We start from the raw sequence: 22456 nt of genomic DNA, 5'->3' as shown, positions 1-22456 counted from the left end.
TGGGGCCAAACTGTAGCCATTCAACGCAGTCCCTGGGCCAATGTGGCCGGTGACCACCAAGCTGTCCTGTGCCTGGGCGCCCAGCTGGTGCCTGAGTGACCGCATGACCTGGGATGGCCACGCTCACATGGACAGCAGCCATCAGGGACACCTGGCTTCTCCTGCTGGCAGCCTCGTTGTTCTCCAGGAGGTGCAGCCTGGTCTCACGGAGGCTCAGGGCTCCCGGTGTACAGGAGGCAGCCTGTACCCATGCAGCCATGCTTTCCAGGCCTTCTCCTATGTCCCTCCCAAGCAGGAATGTCTATCAGCCAGAGACACACACGAAGGGAGGGGACACCACCTCTCCAGGGAAGAGCTGTGTCCATTACCTTTTGCACACCTGCCATCTCCAGGGCTCGTGCGTGAGGCTCGCTATGGACGGAGGCGTGCACACCTGAACACCGTGCACCGGAAGGGGAGTTTGTTTCTGGGTTCTCTAAATGACGCTGGACAGCACTGGGTGACTGCTCTCTCCAGGGGTCAGCCCAGCCCAGCAGTGTCTGGGAGCTCCCGCGTCTGCATCCTCACCGCCCCTCCCGTGCTTGGGGATGAGCATCTGCCGAGGCTGGACCACAAGGCGGCCAGCCACAGGTCGGCTCTTTGGGCGCCATGTCCACGCATCTGTGAACTCAGTTCTGGGCGTTTCTGTTTTTTCATATTTATTTACTGACCCCGTCCTGATAGTGCCCTACAGTCTGAAGCGGTTTTACAATAAACCATCAGCTCTAATAGGGAAAGGGCCCCTGCCGCAACGTGTCCTCTTCTTCAGGAGAGTGCAGTCAGCTCGCCTGACATCCATTCCTCCTGCCTTTCCAGAGTTCATGTACGAAGGTTACATCCACTCTGTGGGACTGTATTTTGCAGCCGTCACGACGCTGCGGATGTCTTTACGAGACTGACTTTTCCCGCGTAGGAACGCAGGAAATACTGGGTTAGGCTTATTCCCCAGTCTCTGTATACACAGATACTGTGTATACAGTACAGATACAGATATACAGATACTGTATACACAGATACCCGTCCAGGAGGTTGCCTTCTGCTAGGGAAGGGAAAACCCACAGCTATGCAGGAGGCTGGCCCAGAATCTGGGCTCCTGTGCACTGCAGGGGTTTTAAAATGCACTTCCCAGCTCAGTGCTGTGGGTCTGTAGGATAGGGGTTCAGCAGGACCATTCGCTAGGAAGCCTTCCTGTTCATCCCAGAGGCTGCGGGGACTGGGGTTTTCTGTGCAAGTGATTGGACCATCTGTGGATAATGTCTGCTCCTTTCTTCTTTATCAACCCTTTGATAAAGGTTGTCTTTTTCCCTTGGTTTGCTCCTTTTCTGGGACCTTCAGGATCATGTGGACAGGAAGTCGGGGGCGCAGCCCGGCCCCCTCCTTGGACTCACAGGGACCCTGCTCGGGCTTCACGGTGGGCAAAAAGCCCTTGTCCACTGAGGCGGGTCTGTTCCTCACTTGCTGGGATTGTTTATCCCGGATGTGCATGGAGGGCACGGAGGCCTCCCCACATCTACCCCGTGGGCCTTGGGGTTCTCTTTGGGTCTGCCCCACGGTGTCGGCTGAGATCGGGGTGCAGACACATGAGGGGCTGAGCTCACAGCACTCCACCCTCCCAGCAGGACCCTCCTGGCACAGGGTGGCCTGTGCCCCAGGACCCGGCAGAGATGGGAGAGGACCCTCTGGGCGTGTCCGGGAATTCAGACATCCCTTCAGTTGGGGCCCGTCCAACCTCGCACTGGGCTCCAAGATCCAGGCCGGGTAGGGAACGGGTGTGTCTGCCATGCTGGACAGAGAAGCCCGGGGTGCACCAGTGAGGATGACACCCTTCAGAGTCTTCCGTGCTGGCCCACAGGTCTCGGGCCTGGGTAGGAGCCGGCTCAGAGCAGGGTGCATGCGGGCACTGCCCTATGGGGTGGGGGCTGGGTGGGATGTGAGGAGAGGGGTCTGCTTCCAGCCTGGCCAGTCCTGGAGAGAGATCTGCCGCCCCTGCCATCGTTCCCCATGGGTGAGGCCCATTCCCGAGCCTGACACATCATATCCCTCCCTTTGACTTCTTTAGAAACCCAGCCCCGTCCTCCCCTAGCCTCACCACCTCCCCAAATTGATAGCTCCCCGGAGAGGTCCCCCCACCCTGCAGACAGCCAGGCCAGACCCATCACAGACGAGGAGCCCACCCTGTGTGTTCTGGAAGGGACATCCTCTTTCCCGGAGACACCCCTAGCGCCACATTCCTGCTTCCCGGGAGGCTGTGTTAACGCTGACCAAAGCCACAGAGGTTGTGAAATGTTTCTGGTTCCGGCTGGAGGTGAGGGCCGGCCTGGGGAGCCCAGCAGTGAATGGAGGAGGGCCGGGCTGCCTGTGGAGGGAACGAGGCTCTGCAGAGCTGCCCAGAGATGTGAACCCGTCCAGGAGATTGCCCTCTGCTAGGGAAGGGAAAACCCACAGCTGTGCAGGAGGCTGGCCCAGAGTCTGGGCTCCTGATGCCTGGATTTCCCTCTCTCCATCCTCTCACATGCCAGGAAACCGAGCGCACAGGGGACAAGGACCAGTGGCACAGGAAGGGGGTCCTCGCACTGAGGAGGGCCGTGCCTGGGGAGAGCCCAGCTTCCCAACAGGCACACCTATGTCTTGCGCCCCTGCCCGCCCCCCTTTTGGAGGCCGTGGGGCTACTGGCGCTCCACGGAGGTGATGGGGACACATGCTGAGCATCCTTGGGACCGTCACCATCCCTCTCTCTGCGTTTCCTTGTCCAAAGCTGGAGGCCAACCTGGACGTGGGTGAACATTTGTCACTCGTATGAAGCTTGTGCAGAGAGAGACCTGGTCTCCAAGGAGGGCAGAGACAGCCATGCTGGGGAGGAGCTCCAGCACCCTGATGTTAGGAAGTGGGGCTGTGTGACCCTGGGCAGGTCACTTTCCTTCTCTGTTTGGGGAGGCAGGTGAGAGAGACTCCAGGGACCCCCCGCAAGGGACAGGGGCTCATCCTGGAGGGGCCATTTCCCCCTCCCCTCCTCCCCACGTGGCTCAAGCCTGAGCAGGGTCTGCAGTAGTTAACAGAGTAACTGAGTAGTTCCGCTCCACTGGGGCCTGGTGAACCTGCATGGCCAGATTACCTGACGGGCCCAGCAGGGCCGCCTTCTACAGCAAGGGCCATGGGGCTCCTAGGCTGGGTGCCTGTTCAGTGCATAGGATTCTGCACCCACTCTGCTGACAGGGGCCTGCTGCCTAGGGCTCGGCCCACCCCCTCCTTGCCTTGGCCACAATGAAGGGAGTGGCTCCTGATCCTGGAGCCCCACTCCCATTCCTGGTACATTTTCTCTCCTCCTTCTCAGGACCCTGAGGTGGGGTTTGTCTCTGGTTACGGATGAAGAAGAGACTGAGGGTCTGAGAAGCTGGGCGACTTGAGCAGATGGCTCAGCCTTCAGAGTTCTGCAGCCCATGGCTGCTGGCACTCTTCCCGCGATATGAATTATATCGTCGGAAGCAAACAGGCGAGTCTCAGCCCTGATCTGGCTCTGCGGTCTCTGCTTCGTGGACCTTCACTTGACACCCCCCGCGTTGGGGTCGTCAGTCGCATTTAAACTGACCACACTGGGGCTCAGAGAAATGGACTCACCCCAAATCCCCAGGGTGGGGACGACCACAGCTCCCCTCGGACTGCCAGGTCTGCTGCCCTGGAGCCCTAGGTCACAGCCAGTGGGGAGTGGGGGCAGGGACCCCGGGCAGGAGCAGCGGGGGTGACAGCTCCAGGAAGGTCAGGGAAGGTGCGAATTCCCAGGGAGGCGGTGGGCCCCAATTGGCCTGGCCAGCAGGTCCCACCCGTCACGGGGTGGCTACAGGCCCAGGCCCAGGCGCTGCCCAGCGGTCAGTGACCTCAGAGATCTGGGCTGGGGTCACTGTGCCGGCTGTGGCCTCCACACCAGCGTGGGTCATCAGATTGTCCTGTTTTCAATTACCCTGCAGCCTCCCCCGCTCTCTGCGCCCAACCCAAGAGGGCAGGTTGGGGTCAGGGCTGAGCCAGCTTTTGGCAGGCTCTCTGCTGCCCCCTGGTGGGAGCGGCCAGGATGAGACCTGCAGGCCACCTCTGAGCAGGGCAGGAGCTGGGGGCTCCCTGGACCCCAGGGCCAGGGGGGCTGGTGGAGAACCCCCGCCCCCCCCTTCCTTGGGGCCTTCCAGGGTCTGTTGCCTCTCCTGGGCCTGGAGCCAAACCCAGAGCTCTGCGCCCCCACCAGCCAGTCCCTCTGCTGGCTTCAGTTTCCCCTTCTGCTGAAGGAGGGTCTCACAGAGGGAGAATGGGAAGTGATGTTTTCGGGGCGCAGTTTTCCATGGGGAAGTGAGGAGGTTTCCCAAACAGGCAGAGGGGGAAGTTGCTCTTCACCGTAAATACACAAAATGCCGCTGAACAGTCCACTTTATGTGGCTAATTTTATGTGTATTCCACCTTACTTAACAAAATAAATAAAGGAAAAAAAGAGGAGATTGAAATAACGCCGTGTGGGTGACAGGCAGCCAGGAGATGCATGGCCTGTTTGAGCCTCAGTTTCCCGGCGTGTAAATCGAAGATTCCTGGTATTTTGTGGCCCCAATGAGCCTGGAAACAGGCTCAGCAGCAGACCCCTCACAGACCTGGTGGGGCAGGCCAGAGGGCACTCAGGTCAGGGAGCGCTGGGACCACCTTCCCTCTGCCCTGTTTCTGTTGCCTTCGGGACACAGACGAGGGGTGTCCTTCTCGGACCCACCCTTGTGTCCCACCGTGGACACATCCCTCGAGGCAGGCGGCCCATGATGCCCTCTGCCCCACATATAGGCTGTGTGATGGTGGGCTAGGCTCCTACCCTCTCTGTGCCTCCATCTCCTCCACTGAAATGGAGACACTAACAGTCCCAACCGTGCAGCCCCTGAGAGGTCAGCCTGAGGACTAGAGGCAGAGCCAGAGCCAGACACATGGTGACGGCAAGGGCAAGGGAGAAAACGCCCAGGGAATCTCATAGCTGGCTTCTGTTTCGATGCAGGGAAACTGGGGTGTGGGGCTGGCAGGGGACCCTGGCCTGGGTCAGTCCTTCCAGTTCATGGCCGCAGACGAGGTGTAGCAGCAGGGTGGGTCCCCGGGAACGGGGCCTGGTCCCTGGACACTGCCCTGGAGGCGGGGCAGGGGAGGGGGCCTTGCAGGCACGAGCACACTCCCGTAAAATAATGGACACAGAGTACTGTGATGCCCCCGACTCTGTGCCTCCATCTCCTAGAAAAGGAGCCTCGCAGAGATACCAGGAGAGGCAGGCAGCCCACTCTCATGAAGACAGAGGCCTCAGGGTGGGGGGCCGGCAACCAGCCAGGGTGCCCGCCCCCAGCACCGCGCTGGGGCCAGGTTGACTCTGCGGACATTGAGCTCAGTGGCAAAGGTCCTGGCCTTCTGGTAGAAGAAGAGGGACTTCTCGCGGTCCAGCAGAAAGTTGTGGTAGATGATGGCTAGGCGCGTGTAGATCTTCATCTGGGCCTTCTTGTTGCCCAGGTCCACAGCCGCTGCCAGTGCCAGCTGGTAGTACCCGGCTGCGTCGAAGGGGTCCTGAAGGAGAGAAGGCGTTTAGCCACATTCCACACTAATGCGCAGCTGGGTGCGGGCGGGGGTGTGCGAGTCTGTGCCCTGCCTCCCCGGCTGGCCCACCCCAGAACCACTCTGAAACCCAGACCCCACCCCTTCCCTCCACCCCTTGAGATGGCTCTCGGAACAGAGGACAAGCCCAATGTTGGCAGCCCTGGCTCCTCGCTGCCCCGCACAGAGAGGATTCAGGAGAAAATCAAAGCAGGTATACACAGTGATTCGACAAACACTCCCATTCCCCCACCAGACACTGGACCCTGTGCAGGGCGGGAACCATGGCTGAGTCTTGGGGCCACATTGACCACCACGTGACCAGCGGCCTGTGGGAGCACCAGGAGGCTCCTGAGTCAGCCTGGGGCAGAATGGAGGGCTTCCTGGAGGAGGGGACATCCCAACAAAGGAACTGGCCACAGCAGGCAGATGGGTAGTGGTGTGTACTTGTGTACATATGTGTGCATGTCTGCTCCGTACAGGGGTGCAGGAAAGAGCTTCTCTCCTTCCCAGGTTTCTGCTGACGATGATGAAGTCAACCTGTGGCCCCTGATGGAATTCTAAGACTGGCTCATGGTGAAGACAGACATGGTGGTGATGGAGGTCATGGCACAGCTGAGAAGCCCCTTGACCCCAGCTTCCCGGGCCCAGGGACCTTTCCTTCCTGCCCCGTGAGACCATGGAAGGTTAAGGTCCCGTCCCCAGAACCTGGGCATCAGGTCAGGTACATCTGGGCCTGGCTCCCTGACTCCCATCTTGGACAAGTTTATTCACCTCCCCAGCCTCAGTTCCCCCTTCTTCCGCAGAGTTGCTTAGTCATCAATCACACAGAACCTGGGGTTCTAATCTCCATATGGTCCCTTCCTCAGATGACCCATGGGTCAGGACGACATATCACAGATGACTGCAGGTTCTGGATATAAGGAGTGCAGGTAAGGTGGGCCACAATCATGCCAGACCCCAGCCTCTGCAGTTCCTACTCGGGGAAAGGCCCAGCCCAGAGCCTAGCCTGGGACAGCAGGCAAAGACATGGAGCATGCAGGATCCCTAGGTCAGAGGGTTGTGGGTTCCAGGATTCCAGGTAAGAGCCCAGATCAAACAGAGTATGGTTCACATACAGCCTGAATCACCCACAGCCTGGATCACACAGAGCCTGGATCACACTGAGCCTGAATCACCCAGAACCTGAATCACCCAGTTCCACGATCACACAGAATCTGGATGGCAGAGAGCCTGGATGTCACTGAAACCAGATCAAACAGAGCCAAGATGTCACAGAGAAGGGATTGCATAGAGCCTGGATGTCACAGACCCTGGGTCACACAGAATCTGGATCACAGAGAGCCTGCATCACAGAGTCTAGACATCAAAGAGCCTGGATCACCCAGGGCTTAGATCACATCAAGCCTGAATCACCCAGATCCTGGATCACACAGAGCCAATATGTCACAGAGCCAGAATCACACAGAACCTGGATGGCACAGAGCCTGGAAAACACAGAGCCTGGATCACACAGAGTCGAGATGCAACAGAACCTACATCATACAGAGCCCAGATGTCACAGAGCTTGGATCACACAGACCCTGAATCACTCAGAGACTAAATCATCCAGAACCTAGATCACACACAGTCTGGATCATGCAAAGCCTGAATCACCCAGACCCTGGATCACACAGAACCTGGATCACACACAGCCTCAATGTCACACAGCCCAGATCACACAGATCCTGAATTTCCAGAGACTGAATAACTCAGAGCCTAGATCATACAAAGTCTGGATCACTCAAATCCTGAATCACGCAGAGCCTGGATCACACAAAACCTGGATGAATAGAGCCTGAGTCACCCAGAGCCTCAATTACACAGAACTTGCATGGCACAGAGCCTGGAATACAGAAAACCTGTATGGAACAGAGCCTGGATCATGCAGAGCCTGGATGTCACAAAGTCTGAATCACACTAAGCCTGGATGTCACAGAGACTGTATTGCACAGAGACTGCATGTCACAAAGTCTGGATCATGAATGGCTTGGATATCATAGACCCTCAAAGTCACAGAGCCTGGATCACTCAGGCCGTGGATCACACAGAGTCTGATGTCAGAGTGCCTGGATGACACAGAGTATGCATGTTACAGAGCCAGGATCATACAAAGTCTTGATCACACAGACTATGATGTCACAGAGCCTAAATCACACAGTACCTGCATGTCACAGAACCTGGATCATTAAAGGTCCGAAATCAAAGAGGCCGTTTGTCACATAGCCTGCCTGGATGACACAGAGCATGTTTGGGACAAACCCTGGTTTGCACAGTCCCTGATTCACACAGAGCTTGGAAGTCACAGAGCCTGAATCACACTGAGCCCACATCAAACAGAGCCAAGATGTCACAAAGAAGGGACTGCACAGAGCCTGGATATCACAGAACCTGGGTCACACGGAACCTGGATCAAACAGAGCCTGCATCATACACAGCCTGGGTGTTATAAAACCTGGATTACACAGACTCTGGATCTCATCAAGTCTGGATCAAACAAAGTCTAAATCACACAAAACTGGAATCACAGAGAGCCCAGATTTCACAGAACTTGGATCACACATACCCTGAATCAGCCAGGGACTAAATCTCCCAGAACCTAAGTCACACACAATCTGGATCACACAAAGCCTGAATCACCCAGAGCCTGGATCACACAGAACCTGGATCAAAAAGAGCCTAGGTCACCCAGAATCAATCATACAGAATCTGGGTAGCATAGAACCTGGATCACACAGAGCCTGTATGGAACAGAACCTGGATCACACAGAACCTGGACAGCACAGAACCTGGATCACACAGACCCTGTATGGAACAGAGTCTGGATCACACAAAGCCTGGATGTCACAGAGACTGTATCGCACAGAGACTGGATTTCACAAGCCTGGATACAAATAGCTTGGATATCAACAGACTCTGGATGTCACAGTGCCTGGATCACTCAGGCCATGGATTGGACAGATTCTGATGTCACAGAGCCTGGATGACACAGGGCCTGCATGTCACAGAACCTGCATCACTAAGAGTCTGAAATCAAAGAGGCTGTTTGTCACATAGCCTCGATGACAAAGGGCATGTTTGGGACAGACGCTGGTTCTCACAGAACCTGATTCACACAGAGCCTGGATCAAACCAGCCTCAGTCACAAGGAGCCTCAATCACATAGAACCTGGATGGCCTAGAGCCTGGATCACACAGAACCTGCATGGAACAGAGTCTGGAATACAAAGAGCTTTGATGTCACAGAGCCTGCATGTCGCAAAATCTGGATCATATTGAGCCTGGATGTCACAGAGACTGTTTCGCACAGAAACTGGATGTCACAAACCCTGGATTCAAAGAGCCTAGATATAACAGATTCTGGATGTCACAGTTCATGGAGCACTAAGGCCATGCATCACACAGAGTCTGATGTCACCGAGACTGGATGACACACAGTCTGCATGTCACAGAGCCAAGATCACACAAAGCCTTGATCACACAGACGTTGATTGTATAGAGCCTGGATCACACCGTACCTGCATGTCACAGAACCTAGTTCACTAAGAGTCCAAAATGAAAAACGCTGGTTGTCACATAGCCTAGAGGGCACAGAGCATGTTTGAGACAGACACTGGTTTGAACAGAGCCTGGATCACACTGAGCCTGCATCAAATGGAGCCAAGATATCACAAAGAAGGGATCACAGAGAGCCTGGATGTCATATTGCCTGAGTCACTTAGAATCTGGATGGCACAGAGCCTGCTGAATATACAGCATGGATGTCAAAGAGCCTGGATCATATTGAGCCTGGGTCACCCAAAACCTAAATCACCCAGAGCCTGGATCATATTGAGCCTGGGTCACCCAAAACCTAAATCACCCAGAGCCTGGATCACACAAAAGCTGGATCACACAGAGCCCAGATGCCACAGAGCATGGATCACACAGACCCTGAATAACCCAGAGACTGGTTCACACAGAACCTAGATCACACACAGTCTGAATCACATAAAGCCTAATCACCCAGATCCTGGATCACACAGAACCTGGATGGCACAGATCCCCAATGTCACAGAGCCTGGATCACACAGAACCTAGATCAAACAGAGCCTGAGTCACCCAGAGCCTTGGTCACACAGAACCTGGATGTCACAGAGCCTGGATCACACAGAGCCCAGATGTCAAAGAGCTTAGATCACACAGAGCCTAAATCACCCAGATCCTGGATCACACAGACATGGATGGCACAGATCCATGATGTCAGAGTCTGGATCACACAGAGCCTGAATCTCCAGAGACTGAATCACCCAGAATCTAGATCACACAGACTGCATCACTCAAAGCCTGAATCACCCAAATGCTGGATCACACAGAACTTGGATGTCACAGATCCCCGATGTCACAGAGCCTGGATCACACAGAGCCTGAATTACTAGAGACTGAATCACCTAAAAATCTACATCACACAGTCTGGATCACTCAAAGCCTGAATCACCCAGAACCTGGATCACATAGATCCTGGATCAAACAGAGCCTGGATCATGCAGAACCTGGATCAAACAAAGCCTGAGTCACCCAGAACCTCAAACACACAGAACCTGGATGGCACAGAGCCTGGATCACACAGAGCCTGTACGGAACAGAGCCTGTATGCCACAAAGATGGCATCACACTGAGCCTGGATTTCACAGAGACTATTGCATAGAGACTGGATCATGCAGTACCTGCATGTCACAGAACCTGGATCACTAAGAATCTGAAATCAAAGAGGCTGTTTGTCACATAGCCTGGATGACACAGGGTATTATTTGGGACAGGTGTTGGTTTGCACAGAGCCTGATTCACAAAGAACCTGGATCTCACAGAGCCTAGATCAAACAGAGCCTGGATCACACTGAGCCTGCATCAAACAGAGCCAAGATATCACAAAGAAGGGATCTCAAAGAGCCTGGATATCACAGAGCCTGCGTCACACACAATCTAGATCACAAAGAGCCTGCCTCATAGACAGCTTGGATATCACAGAGCCTGGATTACCCTGAGTCTGGATCACATCAAGCCTGGATCACCCAAAGCCTGAATCACCCAAAGCCTGAATCACCCAGAGCCTGAATCACACAGAACCAGTATGGCACAGATCCCCAGTGTCACAGAGCCTGGATCACACAGAGCCTAAATCACCAAAGACTGAATCACCCAGAATCTACATCACATAATCTGGATCATTCAAAGCCTGAATCACCCAGAACCTGGATCACACAGAGCCTGGATGTCACAGAGACTGTATTGCACAGAGACTGGATGTCACAAAGCCTGGATCACACTGTGCCTTGATGTCACAGAGACTGTACTGCACAGAGACTGGATGTCACAAAGCCTGGATCACAAACAGCTTGGATTATCACAGACCCTGGATGTTACAGAGCCTGGATCACTCAGGCTGTGGATCACAGAGTCTGATGTCACAGCGCCTGGATGACACAGAGCCTGCATGTCACAAAGACTACTTCACACAGAATCTGGATAATACAGAACCCAGATATCACAGAGCCTGGATGACACAGAGCCTAAATCACCCAGAATCACCAAAGACTGAATCACCCAGAATCTACATCACACAGTCTGGATCACTCAAAGCCTGAATCACCCAGAACCTGGATCACACAGAACCTGGATGGCACAGAGCCTGGATCACACAGAATGTGGATCACATAGAGCCCATATGTCACAGAATTTGTATCACAGAAAGCTTGGAAATAACAGAATCTTGATGTCACAGAGCCTCGATTGCAGAGAGCTGGTAGCCCATATGTCACAGAGCCTGGCTCATACAGAACCCAATGACACATAGCCTCTATTGCAGAGAGGCCGGATATCACAGATCCTGTATCACACAAAGCCCAGATCGCACAGTTCCTGGATGTCCCAGAGCTTGGGTTACACAGATCCTGTATCACACATAGCCTGCATCACACAGAGCCTGGCTTGCACAGAATCTGGATTCATAGAGCCTGGATGTCCCAGAGGCTGTATGTCCTAGAGTCTGGACCCCACAGACCCTGGTTCACAAAGAGCCCGGACCACACAGAGCTTGGATCGTGCAGAGCCGAGATGTCACAGAGGCTGGATCGCACAGAATCTGAATTGCAGAAAGCCTGGATGATAAAGAGCCTGGACATCACAGAGCCTGGAAGGCAAAGAGCCTGGATGTTACAGAGCTTGGATCACACAGATTCTGGAACACACAAAGCCCGGATCACACAGAGCCTGGATGTCACAGAGCCTTAATCATGCAGACTGGAAGGCAGTGAGGCTAAGTTGTAGTACACACCACTGCCCACAGGCTCCCCAAGAACTGCAGGACTCTTGACACAGCAGGAGGCCGCAGTGACCACCTCTGACCACAAGGTGTCACTAGTGCACAGCCAAGGCTGCCCCAGGCAGGGAGTTACTGGTCTCCAACTGGGTGGGGGTCTTCCAAAGGCACCTAGCTCCTTGATGCCATTCAGCAGGGAGGGGGAGGGGAAATAGTCAGCCCTGAGCTGGGGTGCCCCCCACTTCAGCAAACACGGAGCAGGGACACTGTGCAGTGCAGTGCTGTACCCAGGGTGGAGCGACAGGGCAGGAACCTGTGTAGGGGAGAGAGGGAGACACCTCCAGGCTCTGGTCTGCGTCCATTGCAGGGCTGGGAGCAGATGGAAAAGGGCCCAGGTCCAGCTCTTCCAGCTCCGACAAGGCAGGAACTAAGCCAAACCCCATAGGTCACACCCTGTCCCCAGCCCGTTTCCCTCTCTGGGATTCAGGATTCCAGGAAGGAATTGTTCTGCCCATAACGGCAGGCTTCCTGGAGGAGGTGCCAGGATTTGGGTAGCACCTTACAGCGTCGGTCTCTGGGGATAGCACTGACTTCCCCCCGACGCCTTGGGATGTCCCTCTCTCCCTCCTGCTTTAGGGGGGCTAACTCCGACTTGATACTAAGACTCAGCTTTGCACTGCCACCTCCAGGAAGCTCCCCTGATTACATGCCTTTTTGTTTTGACCCCATGGTGGCCAAAGCCTGTGCACAGATGAGCACCCCAGGGACGCTGAGCTCTGGAGGGCAGGGCCTGGCCAGTATGGGAGTTCAGACAGTGTCTGCTGACCGTGCCTGCTCTCGGCCTGGCCTGGAGCTCGGGGACACAGTCCTGGGGGGCTGGGCTCAATCCCACGCCAAGAGGGCCCCCAGTGCCTAAGCCTACCCCCCCACCCCCACCCACCTTTAGGTCGTAGAAGAGGATGTCACCAAGCACCAGATACACCTTCACGTAGTACAGGGTCTCCTCATCGAACTGCAGGGGTGAGCCGCACAGCGACAGCGCCTTGAGGTAGAAGTGCTCCGCCAGCTCGCCGTGGCCCAGCCGCTGGTGCAGGACGGCCAGCCGGTGGTAGACCACACGCTCGTTCAGCCGGTCCCCTAGGGACGCAGGGAAGGGGGTGCACATGAGAAACCCAAAGATTCCCCCAGGGGCGGATTCGGGGCTGCTCAGCCCAGCCCCCGGCAGGGGAAGAGGACGGCCACAGCCCCAAGCAGCTCCACAGGCATCCCAGGCTGTCCCCTTCTGCTCCCACCCTGCAGGGGTCTGAGGCCGAGGCCCCGCTGGGGAAGGGGTGCAGGGCTCACCCCGGGTGATGCTGAGCGCCAGGGCCATGTGGGCGAACTCCAGGCCCTCGTGGGGCAACTCCAGCTCAGCCAGCAGGGCCACCAGCTTGTTGCACAGCCGCAGTTCCGCCTCCTGGTTCCCCGTGGTCACGGCCAGCGGCAGCGCGCGATCCTGCCACACAGGCAGCAGGTCAGGCCTCACCCGCCGCAGCCAGCCCCAGCCGAGAATCCGCAGAGCCCCGGACATGCACGGGGAGCTCCACCCCATCAACCTGCTGCATCTTATTCAGCTCTGGTCCCCGGGGAAAGGTCAACTGAGAGTGGCCCTGATGGCCCAGGGCCACTGGGCCATGATCAAGCTGGGGTGCGACCCACAGCCCATCTTGGGAACCTCAGCCCAGCTCCCCACCCCTGGGCGATGAGAGTCTGATCAGGAGGGTCCAACACCCACCCCCTACCGAGATCTAAAAATGCGTTTCTCTGTCCCCAGGGCAGAGCTGCACGCCAGGAGCCAGGCAGGCAGGGAGAAGCCGGCCTCTCTGGGAGGCTCCCACAGTTCAAGACCCTGGGGCCAGCCCCCCCACTGATGTGCTGTCCCGTGCCTCCCTTAGCTTCGACTTCCTCATCAGCAAGACGGAGCAGGGCTCGCCTCCCAGCTGTCTGAGGGCCTAGAAGCCTAGAGCTGTGTCTGTCCCTCAAATGGTCCCTCCTTTCACTGTCCCTCCCAGATTGGGGGTGGGGGTCAAGATCACCCCAGGCAAAGGCACCCAGAAATGAAGTGAGTGCATGGGGCCTCAGCTGCCCCACTCCTAGGCCCCGGCCTGTGGGGGGCCATGCCCCAGCCTGCCCTCATCACCCAGCTCACCCGGTAGAAGGACACGGCTTTCTCCCGCTCCCAGGTCCCGTTGAAGAAGATGTCCCCGGCTGCCTCGAACAGCTCCAGCCCCAGGTTGGGGTCCCCCGTGTACAGGGCAGCATTCTGTGCCACCTGTGGGCATGAAGAAACTCTCATGAGACCACAGTGCTCTGTCGCAAGCTCACAGCCTCCCCAGCCATCCCGAGGATGCACTGGGTGTCTCTTTCCTCTCGCACACCTCTGTCCCTCAGCGGGGACTGGCCTGGTTCCAGACCCTGTGCAGCTGGAGACATCAGCTCCCACGACATTCCGGATGAGCACCATTCAGCTGGGGGCCTGAGTCTGGGACTGGGGGACTGAGCTCAGAGGGGGCTCCGAGTCCTGCCAACCGCTCCCAGACCCTGGCATGCTCCCCTCCAGCTTCCCCTCTACTATCTTCCTCCACTGCCCTTGGCAACACCTGCCCACACACACCTCCCATCTCTCCCATCCTGTCACCCGCCCCTGCTCAGGATGTCGCTTCTCTGCTGGGCCCAGCAAGGTGCTCAGCAAACACCATGTGAGCAGACAAGAGTGGACTAGGCGGCCGTGGGCAGTCCAGACCTGCCACACTCCCATGCACCTCTGGCCCTTGCCCCTGTGTTCCCACCTCTGGGATCCGCTCCTCCCAGGTGGGCACTAGCCCCACTCACCCTGCTACAGAAAGCAGCCTCTGCTCACCCTCCCTGCGGCTCCTGTCTGCACCACCACACCCCAGCCCACAGCCCTGAGCCACAGCTGTCAGAACTGCCGCCCCTCTCAGCCGCCAGCTGCCGACCTGCGATCCTGGACCCCTGGCCCAGGGAAGTACACAGCAGGTGCTCAAAAATGAAAACATTCATGAGCCTCACGAGCCTCCCACTTTACTCCAAATCATGTCATGTTTGGGAACGTGGCTGGAAACAGAGCTCCCGTGATAAATGCGTTTTTTAAGAAGACAGGTCACATGCTGCCGAAGCAAGTTCTTCTGTGTGTCAGTCGAGGGAATGCATCACTTGTGCATCTAGGGAGCACCTGCTGTATACCAACATGGTGGCAGGCACGCAGACAGGGGCTGGGATTGTTGTGGAAGATGCTGGGCGCTGGGGCCCCAGGGCGGGGATGGCAGAGGCGGGCTGGCACGCAGCAGGTGCCCGCAGGGGATCGGGGATGGAGGGTGAGTGAGCGCACGCCCCGCCCCTGCACCTGGATGTAGAGGTCCACCAGCTCGTTCTGCTGGAGGATGTAGTAGATCTTCCCTGCCTGCAGCCAGGCGTGCGCCTCCTTCTCCTTCCTCTGCAGGTCGATGAAGATGCCCAGACTGCGCTTGGTGTAGTCCAGCGCGGACTTGTAGGCCCTGGGAGCAGAGCCAGCCGCTAAGAGCACGCTCCCAGGCCAGGGCAGCTCCTCCCGGTGCCTGAGCGGGGACCAGGCTCTCTGCAGGGCATAGGGAGGGGGAGCGGGCCACCCTGTCTCTCCCCCCGCTCCCTAGACACGGGCGTGCGAGCTCTCCTCCCATAACTGGGACCCTTAGCGCCAGGGAGACTCAGCAAACATCTAGCCAGTGGTCCTCACACTCGGCCTTGATAGTAGGGCGCTTCTCCCAGAGCTTCGGACTCAGTGGGCCTGGGCTGAGGCCTGAGAAGATGCATTCTCAGGAGCCTCCCCAGGAATGCAACTGCTGCGGGTCCGGGGACCCCGCTTTGAGATATATCAATCAAGGTCAATGTCCCTTAGACCTGTCATGAAACTGAGGCCCAAGGGTGTGGGGTGGAGGCCAAGATCAGCCCGTGGCTCCTTCCCTGCCTCTCAGGGAGTCCCCAGCTGCAGGGGGTGTGGTCAGCTGTGTCCCCGGGCCATCCTGTCACCCCACCTGCTCAGGATGCTCAGTGTGGGTGTCACCCAGGACACGTGACCCTGGAACACTGCCCACGGGAAGCAGGTGGGCCAGATAGCTACCTCTTCAGGGATAAGAATCCTTCAAGTCCACATGGCCACCATCCTGACATCTAGGGGGACTGCTGGGGACAGGCAGCCCAGCCCAGAACTGTGCTGGCCGGAGGAGACTCAGGGCAGGCAGCAGTCGGCTTATAAAAGCCACCAGGACATGAAGAATGGCCCAGAAATTCACTCTTCCTCCACCGGGAGGTCAGGAGGTGTGTGGGCAGAGGACACCTGTCCCGGGACCTGTGAGCCATGACGACCCCCCAGGACTACTGGCTCACAGCGTGACTGACACTAGGAATGAAACAGTCCCCGAGGAGAAGCTGCCCCAGGATCGGGACCGGCATCCTCACCGCTCAGTGCCCAGCGACAGGTAGAGCTGGCTGATGGTCTCCAGGAGCTGGCCCTCCAGCACCTTGTCGGCCACCCTGCGGGCCAGCGAGAGCTGGAACTCGTGGTAGACGACGCACTGGGCCTCTCTGGGCATGATGGTCCTATAGAAATGACATAGCCGCTGGACGGCTCGCAGCTGGCCTGGGCGGGGGAGACAGGAGGAGGACATCACTGTCCCACACTGCAGTGACATGGGATGTTTGCTGAGCTCAGAGGCCCCTGCTCTGGGCCCGCTCCTTCTGCGCCTCTAGCTGGGGTCACAGCAGATGGGGAATCTGAGTCCAGATATGTGAGGCCGCCTGCTCAAGGCTGCACACGGGGATAAGCCTGGACAGGACATGCCATAGACACGTTGCTGACCACTTCTACAATTCTTAGGCCTGGGGGGTCCTGGCCTGACTTTCTCTGCTTCCCAAAACCCCTCCTGGCCGGACAGGGGCTGCCTTCACACCATGCTGACCGGGCAGGGATCACTGGCCTCCCCGTGCAGCAGGTGGGCAAGCAGAGTCCGAAGCTGAGTTCCGAGTCTGGGGCACACAGCACATGGCGGGGCTGGGACTCCGACCCGGCTTCCAGCTCTTTCACGAAGCCAGGATCCAAGCCCACAGCCTTACCTGCCTTGCCTGAACCAGGGGCTGAGAACGGTCAAGTGCTTTCCCGACTAAACCGATCCAGACATCGAAGAGGATACAGATGCCCAGAACAACCCCGTGGCCATGTGACCCTGCGTATCCTGTCGTCTGGATACCAGCGCCACTCTCAAGACATGTGAGGGGACAGACGTGTCATAAAAAGCATGGAATGAGACCAGGAATCAGTAGGAAGAAAGTTTGGGAAATTCTCAAATAGGCAGGCACAAAGAATGGGCTCCTGGACAGCCCGCGGCTGGTGGAAGGCATCACAACAGGAATCGAAGGGTTTTGGACATGAGTGGAGATAAAAGGACAATGTACCCAAACCTACGGGACGCAGGACAGCAGCGTTTAAAGGGGCTTTACAGCTGTAAACGCCTATGTTAAAAAGGAAGAAAAAAAAAGAAAAATTTCAGATAAAAAATGTCTACCTTAGGGAACAAGAAAAAGAGGAGGTAACTAGACCCAAAAAGAACAATAGAGGTTCCAGAGCAAAGATAAATTAGTAACAGGGAGAACAGAAAAACCGAGAGAAAATGAAAGAAACTGAGTGATGAATCTTTGGGAAGATGGGCGAAGTGGACGCCTCTTTAGCCAGACCAGAAGAAAAGCTGTCAATTGTTAGAATCAGCAGCGAAAGGGGGACCTCACCACCAATCTTACAGAAATGAAAGGATCACAGAAGAGATGGGCGATCAATGCCGACAAAGGTCAACCTCCATAAAACAGACAAGCCTAGGGAGACACAGGCTACTGAAACCAGCTCACAGAGGATTCAGCGTGACTCTCAAGTGTCCCCGAGGTTCAGCATGGGGGAGGGGGACAGAAGCCTTGTGAGCATGGCCAGGACCTGCCTGAGGCTGCAGGGCACGTCTGGGGACCCAGCTCTTGGTTCCTCCTAAGTCCAGAGGGTCCCCTTCCAGGCTCAGTGAGTGTCCTGTATCCCTTAATGGCTCCCCAGTGCTCTTGGGGAAAATTCCAGGCCACAGTCTGGGTTCCCTGGCCTCTGTCTAACCCTCAGCCAAGGTTCCCATCACCCACCATCCAACACACCCACCCCAAACACTGCATTTCCCTGCATGGCCCAGCCTACTCACCCCAGAGCCTTTGCACAGATGGCCCCTTCTGCCTGCCCTCCACCCCACGCGTGGCTCAACCCTCAGGTCCCAGAGCCAGAGCCAGGAGCCTCCTGTCATCACATGGAGTACCCCCTCTTGTGCCTCCTGTGATCTGGGCATCAGGTTCCCACACTTGGCCACCAGCCCATGTGGGTGCCCTTTCTGGCAGAGCTGGCATGGAGCCTGGCATACTGAGAGCCGCCGCCCAGCCAGCCTCACAGCAGCTGCAAACATCTGCTGGGTTCCATCATTCAACACCCTGGATGGTGGAGAAAACCACCGCTTGCCTCCCGGTCGCAAACCCCGGGTGGGTGTGCTCCAGGCAGCAATGGGAAGAAAACACGTTATCTCCCAGGACACCGGCACGCGCAGTCAGACCTGGGGAAGCGTGGGGCCAGGAGCCGAGTGTGGCGGACGCTTACCCTCCACGTGGTCTGTCTCCACGGCGACCAGGAAGGCCCACTCGAAGCAGCACTTGGCCTGCCGGGCGAGGGCCCGGCGGGTGTACAGACGGCCCAGCTGCAGAAGCACCCAGGTGAGGTCCGGGCCACACTCTCTGCTGGGCAGCCTCGCAAACAGCGTCACAGATTCCCGGTGGTAGTGCTGGGCCAGGCCCTCTGCGCCGGCCTGCAGGCACAGGGCCCCGAAGTTGGCTAGGACCACCGCCTGGTTCTGCAGCTGGCCCCGGTTCCGGGCCACCCGCAGGGCACGGTAGTAGCCCTCAGCCGCCTGCCGGGTCCTGCCCGTCCTCCGCAGGGCCACAGCCACCATGTTAGCGATAACGCCCTCCTGGTCCATGCTGGCCACGGCCATGTCCAGGACGGACTCAAGGATGTCCAGGGCCACCATGCTCTGGCCACAAAGCACATACAGCCAGGCCAGCGCCACTACGTAGTTCACGGCCAGGTGGCTGCCGGCCCCCATGGCCACGTCCACGGCCTGCAACATGAAGGAGATGGCTGTGGCCTGCTGCTCGTGGCGGCTGTGCAGCTGGGCCAGACTGGCACAGAGCAGGCCACGCAGTGCCCAGCTCGGGCTGGGGGCCACGGAGGCCAGTGCCTGCCTGAGGTAGAGTGCCATCTGGGCGGGCGGCCGGTGCAGCCGGGGCGAGTTTCGGAGGACCAGGTCCACACTCTGAAGTGAGCTGCCCAGTGAGCCCCGGGCCCGCAGCGAGGCTGCCCGGACGCAGCCGAGTGCCAGGTGCGGTAGGCACTGGCGGCCGTAGATGTCTGCGAGGAGCAGGTAGCCGTCCACGGGCCACGGGGCCTCTGGGGCGCCCACGGCCCCGTGCAGCAGTAGCAGCCTCTCCAGGAAGGGCAGGGCCTCCTCCAGCTGCTTGAGGCGGGCATGGTGCTTGGCCAGCAGGAAGCAGGCCCGGGCCTCGGCCTGGGGGCTGCGGCAGAGGACGGCCCGCCGCAGGGCGAGCCTTAGGAGCGCCGACTCTGCCTCGGTGCTGCACAGGTGACTGGGCGTCCCAAGGAGCAGGGCCAAGGCCTTGGGGACCACCCGGGCACACCTGTCCCTGTTCTTCTGTTTCAGGTGGACAGTGGCTAGGTTGGCATACACGGCCACCACGAGGAAGAGGTCGCCAAAGTGGCCACCCAGCGCCCCCAGGGCCTCCTCGAAGTACACACGGGCCTGGGACAGCTTGAGCCTGCGCTCGCACAGCCTCCCCAGGAGGAAGCAGAGCCTGGCCAGGGCCATGGGGAAGCCGGCCTTCTTGGCCGCCCCCCGGGCCTGTGCCAGGTGCTCGGCCAGCTCCTCCTCGTCAGTGAAGCCCGGGAACAGGGTGCTCAGCCCCGGCAGGGAGAGGTCATACAGGCCACGGAAGCAGGCCTCATACCCAGGCGCGTCCAGGAATAGCAGCAGCGAGGCCAGCACCTCCGGGTGGGCCCAGTCAGCCCCCGAGTCCAAGCAGAAGGAGGGCTCCTCACTGTGAGGGGAGCCTGTACCACTGGATGCCATGCACAGACCCCAGGACACTGGCTCCTCAGGGCAGCCTTGGCCGGACTTGCATTGTTCTAGAACATTCTTCACCTTCTGGAGGGTCTCACATGGATCTGGGTGCAGGCCAGGCAGAGGCATTTCTGCAAAGCACCAAAACCCCTGGATGGATTAGAGTCTGATCTGGGTCTAGGCTGGGGTAGAGACAGACCTCCGAGCCTCAGGGTACCTATCAGGTATTGCCTGAGTCTCCCCTACCCAGGGATCGAAATTTACGTGAAGGGTTGAGCCCAGAGCCCAGCAACCAGCACTCAGTGGGAACTCAGTCATGGTTACAAGAATAAGGATCACTCTGGCTAAGCTTTTCACCCAGTGAACCCCTTCCTATGCTTCTCATGTGAAAGCACTCTGAGTGATCACTGAGTTCTTTTCCCTCCAGAAAGAATTAAAGCCACTTAACGGACAGAGATGTCCACCTTCCCAGCTACAGCTGCCTCTGAGGGACTTCCCAGGGCTTGGGGGTGCCTCTTGTCAGGTGCAGGACCCCTATGTAATCATTACCAGCCAATCAGAGCTATGGGTCAGCACGTGTTCAAAAGCCACCCACAGAATGGATGAAACCCATACTGCTGGAGGACAGCGACGTCTGTGTCCCCCTATCCCGCCGGCGCCTGGGACCATGTCTGGCAGGAAAGTTGAGGAATAGATCCCAGACACCCCAGTGTCCCCCCTGGCTGGTTTGAGAATCAGAGGCCCACAGCTACTAAAGGGACGAGGTGCTGGAGAATCTGGGGACACCCGCTGCCCTCAGTGCCCGCCCGCCGGACCGGTGGCCTTGGATGGAGCCAGTGCCCGGAGGCATTTCCGGGGCCCAGGAGTGCAGAGCTAAGCTTCCTGCTGTGAAAACACGAGCTTAAAGGGGAGTGTGTTTGCGAAGAAGGAACCAGCATCGAAACACTCTTCTCTTTCAAGTTCACTTGCAAAAAATATGTTCAGAATTAATTATCTTAGTTAAAATAAAATTGAATGAATGAATAAAATAGAACTAAATGAATAAGAAAGAATTCAGTGTAGTTCAGGGGCAAATATCTGACCCAACTACCTAATGTGTGGCTGTGAATGCGACCCCAGCCCTTCAATGCCACCAGGTCCTGCCTCCCCTCACTCAGCAAGTCCCGAGCTGCAGGGGGTGCAAGGAGCAGCCCAGGAATATCCAGAACCTTCCTTGTCCAGTACCCAACGTGGCCCTTCCCTGTTTCCATCTCAGTGGACCCCATGCCCAGGTAACCCCAGTGGGGCCTCGGGCATTCAAGTCCCCAGGATCTCGCTGATCCGACCGTCTGGGGGAGGAGGGGGAGGGGATGGAGGTGTGGAGGGAGGACGGGGTCTCCCTTAACCAGCTCCCAGGGGAAGAAGAGGCGGGTCCTGGAGGGGATTCTGAAGCTCAAACTCCAAATCCAGGCCCTACACACCTTACCCTCTTCAAATAGAGATCTCATTTGGTCTAGGTTTCAAGAAAGGAACCCCTGGTCAGTCATGGGCTCAGGCAATGGAGGGGATGTCCCACCTGACCGTCCTCCCCCACAGAGGTGTGAAGTCCCTGCCCAGCACCCCATTGGAACCCAGCTCTGCGGCCTCTGCCTTTGTCATCCCGCGAGGTCCCGCCCTATCCCCATGGGGACACTGGACTCTGCCCTGTGGGAAGAACCTACCTTGATCTCCCAGCTGTTCAAACTCGGCTTCTTCTATTCTGTCTGAAATGGGAGAGAAGAGAAGCGTCAACCTTGGCCTGCACCCCTGGAGAGGCCATGTTGGGAGGGAGCGGTGACTCTGGGACAGGAACACTGTAGCAGCCTGAGGGGCTGTGGGGCTGGGGCCTCCCCTGGTCGAGGGGCTGAGAATCCCCAACTAGCAGGCTCTGCCTGCCCCTACCCTCCCTGAGACCACATGCTTCTGCGGCCACTGCTCTGGGAACAGGGGCGTGCTCCCCCTCACAGGCAGCCCTCAGCCTCACGGGTTCTCCCTAGGAACTGGGGGAGCTCCACTTTCATCCCCGTCCTCCTCGCGCCAGGGCCAGGCCTTCCCAAAGCCTCACTTTCCACCTCCTGAAAATGGGCTGATGCTAGCAGCTGGCTGGGAAACGTCCTATGAAGTGTGACGTCAGCTCCGACAAATGTGCGTGCTCACGGGAAGCTCCACGGCCCCCTGCAGAAAAGGTCCTCTCCCCCAGTGCACCCCCCCCCCCGACGGGTGTCGACAGCCC

The 22456-nt window shown here is 57.7% G+C and overlaps 1 protein-coding gene across 4 annotated transcripts in view; it reads right to left on the bottom strand.

The window, feature by feature from the left end:
- Positions 1-4444: 4444 nt before the first annotated feature.
- SH3TC1 (SH3 domain and tetratricopeptide repeats 1) overlaps positions 4445-22456 on the bottom strand; it is a 48525-nt gene continuing 30513 nt past the window's right edge. For all 4 annotated transcript variants that reach the window (XM_045997547.1, XM_045997549.1, XM_045997551.1 and 1 more), the window contains 8 exons: positions 21906-21947; positions 18672-20336; positions 16460-16640; positions 15369-15519; positions 14154-14276; positions 13310-13460; positions 12906-13102; positions 4445-5601 (listed from right to left, as the gene is read on the bottom strand). In XM_045997547.1, the coding sequence (XP_045853503.1) occupies positions 5344-5601; positions 12906-13102; positions 13310-13460; positions 14154-14276; positions 15369-15519; positions 16460-16640; positions 18672-20336; positions 21906-21947 (2768 nt within the window). In that variant the 3' untranslated portion in view covers positions 4445-5343. The remainder of the gene's footprint in view (positions 5602-12905; positions 13103-13309; positions 13461-14153; positions 14277-15368; positions 15520-16459; positions 16641-18671; positions 20337-21905; positions 21948-22456) is intronic.

This window comes from Meles meles, chromosome 2 (genome assembly GCF_922984935.1).
Source record: "Meles meles chromosome 2, mMelMel3.1 paternal haplotype, whole genome shotgun sequence".
In the NCBI taxonomy this organism is placed as follows: Eukaryota; Metazoa; Chordata; class Mammalia; order Carnivora; family Mustelidae; genus Meles; species Meles meles.
The sequence above is the reverse complement of the archived record's forward strand: the minus strand, read 5'-3'. Positions and strand labels throughout refer to the sequence as shown.